Consider the following 17,927-nt stretch of genomic DNA (forward strand, 5'->3'; position numbering starts at 1 on the left):
AATATCAATTTGTTGATGGAGGCTTCGTTAAAAAGTTATTACAAAATTATATTAAAAAATTTCAAATCATTCACGGGAAAATTATTTTCGGTTGAGAGGGTTAATTACAATCATTTTTGGTGAATAGACATGCCCCCGAAATCTTACGCACTTTCGAGAAAAAAATTCGAGGAGCTGAAATTTTTCGGAGAAAATGAAAAGTTTCAAATCGTTCTAAAAAAATTATTTTTGGTTGCAGGGATCAATTACAATCATTTTTGGTCATTAGACATACCTTCGAAATCCTACGCAGTTTCGAGAAAAAAATTCCTTACCGAAAATCTAATTTGAGGGCAGAAATGGTTCCCCGAAATTTCATGCAAATCTTTAAAACGTCATAACTCCTGAACGGATTGAACGATTTTAATGTTTAAAAAAGCAAACTACGCGTATTTTGATGGAGAATATGTACAAATCACAAAAATATTCGAAAAGTTGGTCCATGACCCCGCAAAATGAGAAAAACCCCATAAAAATGGTCCAATTTTCAAACAGCCATAACTCTTAGAATAGTGAATATATTTCAATGAAATTTTTTTCTGAAGTAGAGTTCATGGGTACCTACAAAAAAGTATTAGACAACTTTTCTGTAGGGCGTCAAATAAAATTATTAAAAATCACAAACGAATTTTTAAGGAAAATTGATAGGGGGTAGGTGCCTAAATTTTTCGGAGAAAATGAAAAGTTTCAAATCGTTCTAAAAAAATTATTTTTGGTTGCAGGGATCAATTACAATCATTTTTGGTCATTAGACATACCCTCGAAATCCTATGCAGTTTCGAGAAAAAATTCCTTACCGAAAATCTAATTTGAGGGCAGAAATGGTTCCCCGAAATTTCATGCAAATCTTTAAAACGTCATAACTCCTGAACGGATTGGACGATTTTAATGTTTAAAAAAGCAAACTACGCGTATTTTGATGGAGAATATGTACAAATCACAAAAATATTCGAAAAGTTGGTCCATGACCCCGCAAAATGAGAAAAACCCCATAAAAATGGTCCAATTTTCAAACAGCCATAACTCTTAGAATAGTGAATATATTTCAATGAAATTTTTTTCTGAAGTAGAGTTCATGGGTACCTACAAAAAAGTATTAGACAACTTTTCTGTAGGGCGTCAAATAAAATTATTAAAAATCACAAACGAATTTTTAAGGAAAATCGACAGGGGGTAGGTGCTTAAATTTTTCGGAGAAAATGAAAAGTTTCAAATCGTTCTAAAAAAATTATTTTCAGTTGTGGGGGTCAATTACAATCATTTTTGGTCATTAGACATACCCTCGAAATCCTATCCACTATCATGAAAAAAATTCGAGTAATTGAAATTTTTCGCCAAAATTAAAAAATCTCAAATCGTTCAGGAAAAATTATTTTTGGTTGTGGGGGTCAATTAAAATCATTTTTGATGAATGCACATATTCCCGAAATCCTATGTACTTTCGAGAGAAAAATTCTGTACCGAAAATTTACTGTATGGCTGGAAATAATTCTTTGAAGCATACTCTATAAAAACATTAAAATAATTCTACTTTTTGACATTACAAATTACAAACATTTTTTTTACAAATCTCTCTTTTTATTTACCTTTAGATCACTGATAATTCTTACATAGCTATATCGACTTCTACTATTGAAAATACGTGTATGTATAGTTTAATAAAAATAGTGATCTTTATACGCATTAGAAGTCATCATCGATATGTGAAAATTGTTGGTGAAACGATTGATTGTATATTCGTAAACCAATACACGTGGTTCGTGTGTGCCATCGCGAATCACACGGGCAGACTGAACTTGTCAATCGATATCGCCACGGACGTCGTCACGTGATCGTCAAGGCGTCCCGGAAGCGGCGTATTTTGCCAGTTTCGAAGTTTAATCGCGAGTTAATTAGGCTACCGCCGTCGTCCTCCGGCGTTTCTTCGCCGCGGGGACGCTCCGGCGACGAGTTTCGCGAAAATCACCGGGGCCAGACGCCTGCCGCAATTATTAATTCAACCGATTATCTACTCCCTCCCCCTCCCACTCGTCCATCCCGAGGAAAAGTTTCCCCGGAGCATTTGAAAACTTTGAAATTTCCAAACGCGAAACTGAGATTTAAAACGTAACAGATGCAGCTTTCCCCGTGAATCTTGCGTTACCGTTGACCTTAATTGAAAGATTTGCTGCAAGAACCATGTATCCCAATTCTCCGATGAAAGTGAGTTAAAGCGTAGGAAATATATATACATTTGTGGCGGGGACTGTGCTAAGAATGGTCAGTCGAGAAGTGTACGTATACGAATAGGTGTTTGGTCGAGTACTTGTGAGAAAGAAAGGTTGAGCGTAGCCCTCTACTGGTGAGTGCGAGAAGTATCGCCATATACTCCCCCGTCAGTCACAACGTTACATTTGCAATACCTATTTTATTTACATATTAGTACTTATTTTTCAAACGTATACTATTTAATTTTGTTTAAATTGAAAAAGAATTTATTTTACGAATACCTTGAGAATATGAAATTGTGTTGATTTTAGTATATCAGACTTTATGACAAGTGTAGTCTTGTTATTGTACAGCAAGGGGTTAATTTATCTATCCAAGAGTTAGACTTACTCTATACATAATTATTTTGTTAATGATTAATAACGTTTATATTATTTACAGAGTTCACTTTTAACATTACCACGAATCTGCACGATCTTTTTGCAGGGTATCGTGTTTGTTGGCGACTTCAGTATTGTGCCTCGATCTCGATGGACCTGCTATAGCGAGCACATCTGTAGGAACAGATCGAGTACTTGTGAGATAACGTAGCCCTCTACTGGTAAGCGCGGGAAGCGTCGCCACACATTTCTATTTTATTTATTTAGTTTGTTAATTTAATTAGATGTTGTAATTTAATCAGATGATGATCAAGATAGTCTGTTGCAATCGATCCTACGAGAAGAGATTCGTCTTCCATTTTGTTTTGATCTAGTTTCACTCACTTCAACTAGAACGCCTTTGAAATTCTGGTTGATCGTGACGCTGCCGAGTTTCACGCAGAAATCGCCGATCTCGAATCGCGGTCCCTTGGACTCCATCTTCTGCATTTTGTTCGTGTAGATGCTGGATATCTTGTACATCAATAGATCAAAGAGGCCGTCAGCTATCAATGGCACCACTTTGTTGCCTGATTCGAGAATGGCAAACACCGATGCCGGCTGCTCGGAGTTGTGGAGAACGTGGAGGGTCCTTTGAACGCCTGGGGAAAAAGATAATTGCAATTAGTGTATCACCCGGATAACTGAATTTGATTCGCGTCTGTCGCTGAGCAGACACCGGTTGTTGTACACTCAGTGACAACGATTCGTATATCAGGATATGCAAAATCTTGCACTTTCGAATATTTATTTTTTAAATACGTGCAATATACAGGGTGTCCAAAAAAGTTGGGACCAACTTTATTCATAATAAACTTATGTCCGAAAGTGCTTCATTAAGAAGATATAAGATTTTAAAGATATTTATGATTTGTTACTGCAATTATTTTGAATGCCATGAATGACTTTAAAAGCTTATATCTCTTCAATAAACACGTTCCATATAGCAGAGCAATAAAAAACGAAGAATGGTAATGTCAACTGGAGTTTCAGGGACGCGAAAACTATCGAAAAGGAGGAGAGGTAGCACGAAGTAAGCCATTGGCTCCTGACGGGCCACGAATCAGTGCCGAGAGCCGAACGAGGCAGCGGGGGGAACGATTCCAGGTCAATTATCGGGGGCAAAATTCATTCAGTTATCCGAACTATAGCGCGTTTCGGCTGGCGTCGTTCCAGAAAACGGGTAATGTCACGAACTCGCGGAAAAGAAATCTCATGCACGACGGAGAGGGACAATAGAAGCGCAAAATCGCGTACGACGATGCACATCTGCTCGGTATGCTCGAACTTGCTCCTGTTTACACCGGGGCATGCACGTGCGCGTAACGCGAACGAGCGAGCTAAACTTGGACGCAACTTGAAGTTCAGCAGTGCTACATCGAACTTTCTGTCCCGGTAGTATGTTGTCAACTCGCACGGTGAATCCCCCCGGACGCGAAAACTATCCGGATCGCCTGGTCGTGTAGGAAGGCCGATCTCGATAAATTCGAAATTCCCTAGACAGCCAGTTAACGAGAACTAATATCCGTGGTTGCTCGACTCGCCTGTTTCCATCAGTTTCCTGTCCCGCTGGCGACGCGACAACGATTCCTCGTTGTTCCGAACGGTCGATGAATTTATTTTTTTACTCGAATATACGAACACTTTCAGAATACTCGGATACAACTCGATTAATTCTTTGTTCAAATACTATTGGAGTACTTAAATTGTAAATCGAGTTCTTTAACACGTTCATGTTTGTAATACACATTATCATTCAATTTTATATAATTTTTATTTTTTGAAATTATTATGCACTTTAATGTAATGGGTAACTGAGGTTCGTTGAGTATTTTCATTTTATTTTGACTTTGTGTATTTAAAAGTTTCTTTTAGCTAGCAACATAAATCGAATTCAATTCGATTAATTTTTTATTCAAATACTATTGGAGTACTTAAGCCCTCGACGTACGATTTAATTTCAAATAATTTTTCAAACTTATACTATTTAATTTTATTTGAATTTGTTCCTAAATGAATACGAGAAAGAACAGATTTCTTTTACGAATACTTCGTGAATGTAAAAATATGTTGATTTTAATAGACAAGAGTTGATGACGAGTCAGTGGCCTCATGATTGTGAAACATGTTATCAAGAACTTGTAACGAGTCAGATTCGTTGTTGTTTGGCAAGGGGTTAAATTGTAAATCGAGTTCTTTAACACGTTCACATTTTCATTGTAATGCAAAATGACATGAATAACATTCATGTTTATAAGACACATTATCATTCAATTTTATATAATTTTTATTTTTTGAAATTCTTATGCACTTTAATGTAATGGCTAACTGTGGTTCGCCAGTATTTTCATTTTATTTTGACATTGTGTATTTAAAAATTTATTTTAGCTAGCATATTGTATAAATTAAGTAGAACTGCAACATTTGACGTAAATCGTTCATTTTTGCAGCTACTGAAAATTTTTGATATCCGGGAACGTGTTGAGTTCACTGTTTATTTTTTCATCCTTACTTTGAGAGATTTTATATATTCGATTAGTGATATTATAATGTTTCAATACAAGACGAAAAAAAAGAATAAAACATTCTTGTACGAAGCTTTGTTTTCGAGAGAATCGAGTTTCTTTTATCGAGTATCAAATGTAGGTTTCGATTTGAGGGACTTTTGTTTCTGCCAGTGTTTGCGTTATAAACACGGGCAATGTATTATCTATTTCCTGTCAATGTTACTATCATCGTTACTGTCGATTTGTGTTATTAGTCTCTTTCATTCTGAACGATGTCAAGATATATTGTGCGAGAATACCTGGACATGTTTCTTTGTTTAGAAGCGTGAAATGGTAACGCATCTGTTGGCGAGTCGTTTATATCGAAAACGTTATCCGAATTGTCGTCGTCCCGATAAACGACAGAAACATCGAAGAATTTAAAGCGAACCATATTTTGACTTTTAAAGAATTTAAAAATAGAATTTATGATATAACTACAAGCAGTGCATATTAATTTTACTCGAATTTGATTTCGAACAATTTCTACCCTAATAAATATATGAATAATTTGATTGTGAAAATCAAATTGTTCGATACATTCCCTATAAAAAAATGTACAGGTATTAATTGATCGTAAAATAAGCTTAAACTAAAGACTATATTTTGACTTTTAAAGAATTTAAAAATAGAATTTATGAGACAACTACAAGCAGTGCATATTAATTTTACTCGAATTTGATTTCGAACAGTTTCTACGCTAATAAATATATGAATAATTTGATTGTGAAAATCAAATTGTTCGATACATTCCCTATAAAAAAATGTACAGGTATTAATTGATCGTAAAATAAGTTTAAACTAAAGATATCGAATATTGCATATTAACGTTCCGAGAAATCGTAAACAAGGTTTATTATTGAGCCGGTGCATATCGTTACAAAGGTAACACCGCAAAGTAAACGCAATACTACGCGATAAATAACCATATTACATTCAGAAAATAAACGATATTAAATTTCCGTTTACAGTCGCGAAGTAAAAAAAACGTGGCGGCGCGTTTTGCTTGCCAAATATAAATGGAAACGTTACGTGGCGCTTTTAAGTTGTTTCCATTGGTCGCCATTAATTACGCAATCTCGTTCGACGGTTCAGTCCAAATAGAAATCGCATCGTCCGCAGTATCGCGCGCTCGACGCATTAAAACGAAAACGCGGATCGAAGCGAATCACGGATCCACGGGGGCGCGATTTATATCTTCGAAATTCAGTTTTTGTCGAGTTTGGATTTTCCAAGGAATATTCCGAGTCGTTTGACGATCGTTGGTCGAACGATATTAAATTTTATACGGATTAGGGGTGAAAGAAATTCGATTTCGACGAATTTCCATCGTGCACGTGGGATTTCGCGTGCATCAAGGGGATTAATATTGGACAGTTCGAAACATACGATGTGCGAATTACGCTGAATATTCATAATTCATCCGACAACCCCTCACCTGGTTCGTCCACATAATAGCAGGGTATTGCCGCGTGCAACCACTGCCGCATGAATTATTTATGGGGCAAATTATAACGCAACCCTCTCTGCGCCCGTCAAACGACAAAACTCCTAATTGCAGATCACGGAAGCCGCGGACAGTTTTATGCTATTTAATTATACACCACTTAGGAGTTTATTTAGTATAGCGAGCTGTATTTAACGTAATAAAATTTCGTACTTTGTTCGAATAGTCAAGGAAGTATTTTTAATCAGTCAAATTAATTACGTTGCAATGTAGACGCTTCAAACTTGTGTTCATTTGTGAATTAATTCGTATAATCCTTTGCTATCATTTTAACAAATTTTTAAAATTTTTCCACTGAGCGCCAAACGGTGAAATAATGCAATTTTTACACGTAAAATTGCTTATCATTTGCAAAACTAAAAAATAGAAATTTAAGAAATATTTCAATTTCTTCAAACATTATAAAATTGTAGGGATGTATATGGAGGAAGAAACAATTTTTACATTTAATTGTGCATCAATATAACAATTTTTATACCCGTAATATAACTGTATATTAATTCATGAAGAGCCAAATAGTGAAATAATACAATTTTTACACATAAGATTGCTTATCCTTTGCAAAACTAAAGAACAGAGACTTTGCTAAATATTTCAATTCCTCCAAATATTATAAAATTGTAGGGATGTAGATGGAAGAAGAAATAATTTTTAGTGCATTGATATAGTAATTTTTATACCAGTAAAATTGCTTATTCTTTGCAAAACTAAAGAATAGAGAATTTATTAAATATTTTAATCTCTTCAAAAGTTATAAAATTGTAGGGATGTATATGGAGGAAGAAACAATTTTTACATTTAATTGTGCATCAATATAACAATTTTTATAGCCATAGGGTAACTAAATATTAATATTACTAGTAATATAATTCAAGTAAACGTAGATTCAATTTAAATTTTCTCTGTATTCTACGTTATTGAAGGATCGTGACGGAAGTGATCCGAGCCAATACTAACGTTCCTAGTAAAAGGGTCAAGCGGGCTGTAAAATCTGATGGCCGGACCGTATGTTTGTAACGCGTGTCGCAATGCATAATCCTAAGTTATCATTCGTCAATCTCAATCAGAACTAGAATGTCTATTACTCGAGTTCAACTCGAGTTCAGCAATGATTTCTAATCACGTTTTGAGTCATAGTGCGCAATAATCTATTGATATACAGTTTAAGTTACAGGGGACTGCAACGTAAAATATCTCCGGTGCATTTTATGACGCGAGAAAATCTCTGTGGCGAAATATATCTGTTACGAAAGATATTGCGACTGAGAAGATTTTTCTCCTTAAGATTTACAAATCCTCGACGTTTTTGTAAGTGGAATTATATATTTTCATTATTGCGATACTGTGGATGATCAAAGTTAAGATAATGATTGGTCATTCGATACTACAAGAATGTTGTTTTTAACTTTGTCAAAAGAAAACAAAAATGTTTCTCATTTGGCACTTTAATAAAGGTAAAAGGCCTAATTACAGGACATATAGTAATGACTATTTGGTTTAAAAATTTTTTTGGGGTATATTCTAATTTATTTTGCAATACTTGGGGTTGCAGAATTGATTATCTATAATTTTTATATGTGTATAAATTTTTTTTAAAAGCGGGATTAGATTATGTCATTGTGTACATGGTTCGTTATGTGTCAGTCACTATTTAGTCAAAATTTTTAGTTTCTTACAGGTTTGATGTATTTATGGAGTAGAAACACACCTTTTATTATGGCAATGAAGTAAATGTATGTCGTTATTCTTTAGTATTTTTTACAGCAAAAATAGAACAAATTTCAAAAATTGTGAAACACCTATCTTCATCTATCATTTTCCATATTTTTCAAACAGATTATTCCTTACTTTTTATTTGCATACGTAGCGTATTACTTCGCGTATTTTTCGCGATTATTTTTTATTTAATTAGATCTCTTACTCGAAATGATTTCTCGAATTTATTTTCAATAAAGTTAAAACAATAAAAACACGATTTTTACAATTATTTACAGCACTGTATCTGGTTTTAACATTTTGACTGCCACGTTACCCACGGGTGACAGGATTTACCATTATGATACTAGAAAAATGAATTCTCAAGTTAAGACGTTGAGAAAAATAAATTTGGATAGAATTTGTGAATTTTAACAAGGTTACGAAAATAAGTACCGAAACAAATTTTAGATTATCCAGTCTACAATGGTCTAAAATCAAAATTTTACTTTTACAGAATATTATACGGTTTCGATTTGGCAGTGAACGGTGTTAATATAATGTGTGTTCGATGGTTTTCGAATTCCTGTTTCAATAAAGTTAAAACAATAGAAATACGATTTTTACAATTATCTACAGCACTGCATCTGGTTTTAATATAATGTGTGTTCGACGAAAGAGGATGGGTCGAGGGTTTTTCGATCCACCGGTAAATGGTTGCTTAAATCCTTGGACGGAGGGATTTCGTCAGCTGAAAATCACGGTTTCGTCGATACAACGATAAACGCAACGTGCGTGTTTCGGGCTGTGACCTATATTCCCTCGTAATTTGCCGAAAACAATGCGAATACACGGTACGCGATTCGGGATTAACGAACAGGCTGATTAGAAGCGTCCTTTCCACCCCCGTCCCCCTCCCTCTATCGCCGGTTTCTGGGGTAATTCGCACCAGCGCTCGTATACGGCCCTGTGACGCGCCGCATGCCGCATTCCGCATCGTCTGCATCGCGCGTATGCACCGCTACACGGATGCACAGGCGCCGCAGGAGCCGCAAATGTGGTCCACCACCCCCTTGCATCCATAAGGATCACCGAGCAATAACATCTTATCGGTGCAACGACCCCTAAATAAATATCCGTTATATTAATACCGAGACGCGTTACAACCCATATTACCACCGATACCAACACTTTTCCCCCAAACCGCGTATCCGTGATTTCAGGGCCCACCAGTCATCGGCCGCACATCACGCACGCGTGACTCGTTCCTTTCCTCATCAATGTTTTACCCCCATTTTTCACTTTTAGTCATTTCACGTTACGTAGAACATTTTGGAGGCGACTTTTTTAGATTGTTTTACAAAAATTGTACATGAAAAAAAAACATATACTAATGTAGGGGATTTGTATCGAATATTTTTAGTTTTGTTCGTGATGGAATGGGTAACCAGACGTGATTTTTGTATGATATTAATTTGTGTAAAAAGATTATGTGCTTCGTATGTTTCAAATTCATTTACATCATTTGTACATTTGTATCAAATACTACTAGCGATCACAGTTAACGTGAATCGCTACTAAAACGCTATCTTTCGGATCACGGTCGTGAATGGAGTTTAATCACGAGCGTGATCGTGATGTTGTGATCACTGTGATAATAATCACTGTTAGTGATTTTGCACGCCATCTCTAATACGAACGTAGTTCCAAAACAATTATTTCAAGAAACAAGCAAAGCGTCGAGAATTCGGTATCCGTAGATCGAACGATTCGAAATGGGATAATCGCGGACGGTAATCGAACCGCGCGTCCGCGATCCCGCGACCTGCTTTATCTCGTAATTCGTTGCTAACTGCCGTTTTTTTTTTTTTTTTTACGAGGCCTGTTTCACGGCTATCGGACGTGTGCAGTTCGATAACGAGCCGCAATTGCAAGCTGCACGGACGGCGAGTACGAGCACCCGATCGAATACCCGATACCCTCGATTACGGGCCGCCTTCTAATGGTCGACGGTCACTCGTAGTTCACCTTCGACCTTCGATCGCGGCAATCCTTATCCTCCACCGTGACTATTGGCCGTGCAATTTTCCCGAGAAATTAAATTCTCTTTTTTCCGTACCGAGACATCCATTTTCGAGGCCCCCTCGCCTCGTACTTGCACCTTCTTCTTTTGCAACGAATCGAAATTCTCCGGGAAAAGCACGAGTCTCGAATTCCACTCCCCTGGACGAGAATTAACGCTCGCGAACGCACTTGTAATACTACCCGACCTCGCTATTGCAGAGAGAAGAAAGGAGCAGTCGCTGATTAACCCTTCTGTGAACGCGAGGACTACGATGGTAGACTTGAATAGTAAGCAATCTGTTGTTCGAACGGTCTAAGCAGTTCAGTGTGTTCAGTAGTCTCTCTCATTATACTGTTCTATGAGCTTCTTTAGGTTTTTTACCGAACAATGTAAACGGTTATTGAAACTTCTGGAGTTTTTGTTATCTACAGAAGCTTGACTCTCAGTTTGTCTACAATCTGAAATGTATATTTTTTGTGAAAAATGTAATATTTCTATTATTATATGGTTCTAATTAACTAATAGACAAAGCAAATTCTTATTTTTCGTAGTTTATAGAATCAGTAATCATTTATGATCAAGACCTGTGCCGTGAACTTAAACAGACTAAGAATTATTTTCGAAACTTTTTCGAACCATCACAGTATTATATTATTACATCGTCACAATTTTTTCTGCCATTTAAAAAAAATATTATTGTACCAGAAATAGGCCTGAGTTAGGTCTGGGTTAGTACCTTAAATCATACTAAAACTTTGGTACCCTATGATAAAAATTTACGATAAAGATTTATTAAATATTAACCACAAGACTGTAGACATAATAAAATTACATGATTCAAAAAATATGGGAGGAATATTGGTACCTTAATAAACATGGTACCTTAGATGATTACTAAAACTTTGGTACCCTATGATAAAAATTTACGATAAAGATTTATGAAATATTAACCACAAGACTGTAGACATAATAAAATTATATGATTCAAAAAATATGGGAAGAATATTGGTACCTTAATAAACATGGTACCTTAAATCATACTAAAACTTTGGTGCCTTATGATAAAAATTTACGATAAAGATTTATTAAATATTAACCACAAGACTGTAGACATAATAAAATTATATGATTCAAAAAATATGGGAAGAATATTGGTACCTTAATAAACATGGTACCTTAAATCATATTAAAACTTTGGTGCCTTATGATAAAAATTTACGATAAAGATTTATGAAATATTAACCACAAGACTGTAGACATAATAAAATTACATGATTCAAAAAATATGGGACGAATATTGATACCTTAATAAATATGGTACCTTAGATGATTACTAAAACTTTGGTACCCTATGATAAAAATTTATGATAAAGATTTATTAAATATTAATCATAATATTGTAGACATAATAAAATTACACGATTCAAAAAATATGGGAGGAATATTGGTACCTTAATAAACATGGTACCTTAAATCATATTAAAACTTTGGTGCCTTATGATAAAAATTTACGATAAAGATTTATGAAATATTAACCACAAGACTGTAGACATAATAAAATTACATGATTCAAAAAATATGGGAGGAATATTGGTACCTTAATAAACATGGTACCTTAGATGATTACTAAAACTTTGGTACCCTATGATAAAAATTTACGATAAAGATTTATTAAATATTAATCATAATACTGTAGACATCATAAAATTACATGATTCAAAAAATATGGGAAGAATATTGGTACCTTAATAAACATGGTACCTTAAATCATACTAAAACTTTGGTGCCTTATGATAAAAATTTACGATAAAGATTTATTAAATATTAACCACAAGACTGTAGACATAATAAAATTACATGATTCAAAAAATATGGGAAGAATATTGGTACCTTAATAAACATGGTACCTTAGATGATTACTAAAACTTTGGTACCCTATGATAAAAATTTACGATAAAGATTTATTAAATATTAATCATAATACTGTAGACATCATAAAATTACATGATTCAAAAAATATGGGAAGAATATTGGTACCTTAATAAACATGGTACCTTAAATCATACTAAAACTTTGGTGCCTTATGATAAAAATTTACGATAAAGATTTATGAAATATTAACCACAAGACTGTAGACATAATAAAATTACATGATTCAAAAAATATGGGAAGAATATTGGTACCTTAATAAACATGGTACCTTAAATCATACTAAAACTTTGGTGCCTTATGATAAAAATTTACGATAAAGATTTATTAAATATTAACCACAAGACTGTAGACATAATAAAATTACATGATTCAAAAAATATGGGAAGAATATTGGTACCTTAATAAACATGGTACCTTAAATCATACTAAAACTTTGGTGCCTTATGATAAAAATTTACGATAAAGATTTATGAAATATTAACCACAAGACTGTAGACATAATAAAATTACATGATTCAAAAAATATGGGAGGAATATTGGTACCTTAATAAACATGTTACCTTAGATGATTACTAAAACTTTGGTGCCTTATGATAAAAATTTACGATAAAGATTTATGAAATATTAACCACAAGACTCTAGACAAAATAAAATTACATGATTCAAAAAATATGGGAGGAATATTGGTACCTTAATAAACATGGTACCTTAAATCATATTAAAACTTTGGTGCCTTATGATAAAAATTTACGATAAAGATTTATGAAATATTAACCACAAGACTGTAGACATAATAAAATTACACGATTCAAAAAATATGGGAGGAATATTGGTACTCAATAAACATGATACCTTAAATCATACTAAAATTTTGGTGCCTTATGATAAAAATTTACGATCAAATGTTGCTCTGGTTTCCCGCCCCCGCAGGTGGTTCCCCCACCCTTTGTCAGGGCCTTTCCCTTCCGCACGTTTTATCATTACGATGCAGGCCCGCGGGGCGGCCATTAATTACTCTCATTGAACGATCGCGCCGTCGAGATTGCACCTGTCTTTGTCCGCGCTATCTGCCGCGCTGATCCAATTTCGGCGAAAACGAGGCCCGCGATGTTTCGCAGCCGCGAGAAATTATTAATGAAGCGTTACTATATGAAGGGGCGAATTATTTGGCCGATAAATCAGCCGCGTTTTCGGGACGCCGCTCGCGCTGGAACGAATTAACACGCACTGGAGCCCCGATTAAATTTATCGTCGCCGGCGCGTTTGCGCGCGTCGGGTCGCGTCGCTCCGATTTTGAGACATCTACGATAGAATATCATTATTATTGCTATTATAAACGATATGACAGCCGCGTGTTTCGCGCGAAAACTGTTCCCTTGGCATCAGAGAAATTAGAAGTAATCGTACATACTATAATTTGGTTTAAGAGACCAATTCTTACGTTTCGGACATCTAGTGAAAAAAATTTTCAATAATTTGTGTGAATAATTTTTTACTTTAATAATTATATTAATAATAATTCTGCTTTAATAAGTATATTAATAATTTATTTTTAATCAATTTATAAAATTTATATACAGGGTGTTCAGCCATCCCTGGGAAAAATCTTAATGGGAGATTCTAGAGGCCAAAATAAGACGAAAATCAAGAGTACTAATTTGTTGATGGAGGCTCCGTTAAAAAGTTATTAACGTTTAAAATTTCACGCGTATTGAATTTTTTTCTAAAAAGTGGGTAGGATTTCGGGGGTAGGTCTATTCACCAAAAATTATTGTAATTGACCCCCACAACCGAAAATAATTTTTCTAGAATGATTTGAAACTTTTCAATTTTCAGGGTAGCAGACAGTTATGGTCAGACATTATATTTTCAGTAATGAATTTTTTTTGCAAAAATGGTTAGGATTTCTGGGGTATGTCTATTCACCAAAAATGATTGTAATTGACCCCTGCAACCAAAAATAATTTTTTTAGAATGATTTGAAATTTTTCTTTTTCGTCGAAAAATTTAGGCAACTACCCCTTGTCGATTTTTCCTAAAAATTCATTTTCGATTTTTAGTAATTTTGTTTGGCGCCCTATACAAAAGTTGTCTAATACTTTTTTGTAGGTATCCATGAACTCTACTTCCGAAAAAAGTTTCATTGAAATATATTCACTATTGTAGGAGTTATGACTGTTTGAAAATTGGACCATTTTTATGGGGTTTTTCTCATTTTGCGGGGTCAAGGATCAACTTTTCGAATATTTTTACGATTTGTACATATTCTCCACCAAAATACGCGTAGTTTGCTTTTTTAAACATTAAAATCGTCCAATCCGTTCAGCAGTTATGATGTTTTAAACATTTGCATGAAATTTCGGGGAAACATTTATGGTCAGGTATTAAATGAAATGAATTTAACTTATCATAATCCTTAATTATATAAAAATCACAATTAAAATTCTTAAATTCAGGCGAAAATTATTTTTAATTCGCGCGAAAACTATTCCCCTGGCGCTGGAGACATCCGGAGGTTTCGATATAACGAAAGTTTCCAAACTATTTTTGCACGCGAAATTTTTCGATTTTACATTTTATACATATTCAAACATTAACCCTGCATAGTTCGAGCACCGAGGAAACATCCAAACGTCAATTTTATTAATTCATATGCCTCGTGAATATCGGAGAGAGTATCTGCATATATTCGTTATTTTCCAATTTTTCAATCTTTCTCATGCAGAAATATTAAATATTGCAGGAGTTACGATGAATCAGAAAGGCCTACAAAAATGTTAACTTCTGTTTGAAACATTTTTAATATTATTAATAGTTTCGAAGATACTAAATTGGATCGATATCAATTTCATTTTGTACAATTAACATGTCCTCGAAGTAACAAGACAAAGGTAAAAGTGCCTTTATAAAACTTAATTTCAACCATCGTCCCTTTTCATTTCTTCGTGTGGCAATAATCACGATCACTTATCGTTTTAATACACAAATATTTACAGGTTTAACACGAATCATACACGATCACTATACTGTCAGACGCTATTACAATTTCTACAATTTAAGATATTTAATTATTCTCGACTGTATTTCGATTCTTTGTTTCACCATAGAACTTCACTATATGAGTTCTTTATATAGTAAAAATGGTTTCTATGCTTAATTGCGCGCGGTGTCACTCTCTTCGCGTGTCATTATCGTAATCGTTTCTCCAAACAGTTCGATGCTGAGTCGAGAGATATTTGCAGAATCGCGTACGGGGGTATTTCAAAAATTTTCGCTAGTCTCCGGAGCGATCTCGAACGGGAAAACGCGGACGTTCGTCGGAGGAAGAAGGATCGATTCGAGGAATTCGAACCGACCGATAAAAGTGATGGACCAAAGAGGTACGCGACGGAAGTGGTCGATCGTTAATCTTGAAACGTTTGGAGTGTATCGATGCTCCATTAACTTCGCAGGCGGAGATCGCGAATTTATGTTCTTCAACGGTCGACGGTCGGGAAACGGAGACGTAAATTGATGCTCCGACGTTTCTCATTCAGCCTGTCCTCGCGCGCCGACATACTGTAAAGCTTTTGCTCGTGTTTCGTCGCACGCGCCTCTTTCTGCCCATCGAAGAATTTACGACGACCGTTATCAATTTGATTTCAAACGGTCAGGCCTTTCGAGGCGAACCGAAACGCAACCCGGAACTCGCGGCAATTTTTAATACCGGAATAACGATCCGAGGGAGGGTCGTTAAAAATATACGACGACGCTGCGTTTCGCGATGAATGAAGACGTTTATGGCGCGAGCATTACGATATTGGCCATTAAGGAAACGTATTACACTGACCCGCGATGCGATCAAAAAGTCTCTTGGTTGCAGTATTTGTTTACGTTGTAATGCAGCGACATTGTAACTCAAAGATGATTAGGTTGGCATTGTACGAGAGGGCATTGCTTCTTCAGGAAAAAGTAAAGGATCGAGGAGTCTTTGGTTCGAGGGTTTACACAGTGAAACGCTTCAGATTTTTATAGTAAAATGTTAAATTGTTGATGTTCCATTTAAATAGTATAGAGATACAAGTATCTTGAAGTTTATTCCAAGTCGATATCGCAGTTAGTTCCAGAGAAAACAATTATTTACAAAAAATGGTTAGTAGTTACGCAAACACCCTGTATACAAATTTAAAGTCATTTTTAATTAAATACACAATTTGTAATCTAATTTTATCGTGCACCGGTCGTATCAATAGGAATTGCTGAAACTTTTTTGGGTGCATAGTGTCAAAGTAAATTTAAAAATAAACATAGAAGGCAGCATAAATTATAATAGTTGTTATATTCATTGGATAGGGGATGAAATGCCCTATGAAATGAGCGTTCAAACCAGTCAATAGCCTAATTAGCTCCGGAGATATAGAAGTTCGAAGCGTTTGTTTACTTTTCGACGCGAGGTCAATGACCGCGCGCGAGAGAGAGGTACGACGCGATGCGTCAGACGGAGACAGAGATAGTCAAATTAAGAAAAATACCCTTTTACATAAATTACGATATCTCCAAAACGGAAAGTTCGATCGATATAATTCTAAAACCATTTCAAAGGGGAAGGTTTACCACCTCTAGCAATGGCTCAATAAGAAAATCAATGACAAAATCTTAAAATATAATAAATTTAACAATAAATCAGTCAGGAGTGAAAAAAGTAACTACGTTATTTCCTAGTCACTTTTTACATTTTCTCAAAATCGAAACTTCTAGCCCCGATATCCCCGACTAACTTTACTTTTCTGAACAAATATTACAGATTTCCAACTTACAGTTTGCGAAACAGTGGTTTATACACCGTCGATCTCACGACGCGTATGCAAACCTTTCACGGTCCACGGGCCCCGGAGTCTTCCTTTTTTTCCCCCCTGCCAAGAAGTATAAGGATATCGAGTTTATAAACTTTCACTGGGCGCATCGTCGATCGGTAGCAGCTGGAGCTTTTAATAAAGCGATCGCAAATCTCGCCGACCGCCGACGCGAGCAGGATGAGAAGACCGACCTCGCTCGACGCGACTTTCTCTTTCTCTTTCATCCCCCTGTCTCTAAACCTCCCGTTCCCTTCGATTATACAGCGTAAGGGTGTTTGCTCGAATAGTTCTCCGAACTATTGACTTTGATAATAATGTTAGGGCTTAAGGAGGAAGTTGGAACGATGTCGGCGAAGTTAAACGGGTCGGTGATCGATAAAGAGCCCGCGCATCCGTTCTACCTTTTAATTTCACCGCCAAGTGAAAGGCTTTCGAGTATCTCTGTCGCGTTCGTCGAATAAAAAAAACGATATCAAACGGTTCGCGTCGACGTTCGACGGGATCGTTTCGCGAAAGCCTAGATTTAAATTAGAATATAGCTTTCGAACGACGAAACATCGCCAATTCGCTTGAAAAGGGGGTTGGTTGCAATTTTTGTCCCTAACTAAAGCTACGTATCGCGAAACTTTATCAACCATTGCTCTTGGGCTACTTCTATCAGGTCCTCTCGGGCTATCAAGC

At 35.5% G+C, this 17,927-nt stretch overlaps 1 protein-coding gene across 2 annotated transcripts in view; it reads right to left on the reverse strand.

The window, feature by feature from the left end:
* Nucleotides 1-17,927, reverse strand: part of LOC143349686 (mediator of RNA polymerase II transcription subunit 20-like) — a 182,047-nt gene that overhangs the window by 2,618 nt on the left and 161,502 nt on the right. For both annotated transcript variants that reach the window (XM_076781097.1, XM_076781096.1), the window contains exon 3: nt 3,012-3,268. In XM_076781097.1, coding sequence (XP_076637212.1) covers nt 3,012-3,268 — 257 coding nt within the window. The remainder of the gene's footprint in view (nt 1-3,011; nt 3,269-17,927) is intronic.

Source organism: Colletes latitarsis, chromosome 14 (genome assembly GCF_051014445.1).
Source record: "Colletes latitarsis isolate SP2378_abdomen chromosome 14, iyColLati1, whole genome shotgun sequence".
In the NCBI taxonomy this organism is placed as follows: Eukaryota; Metazoa; Arthropoda; class Insecta; order Hymenoptera; family Colletidae; genus Colletes; species Colletes latitarsis.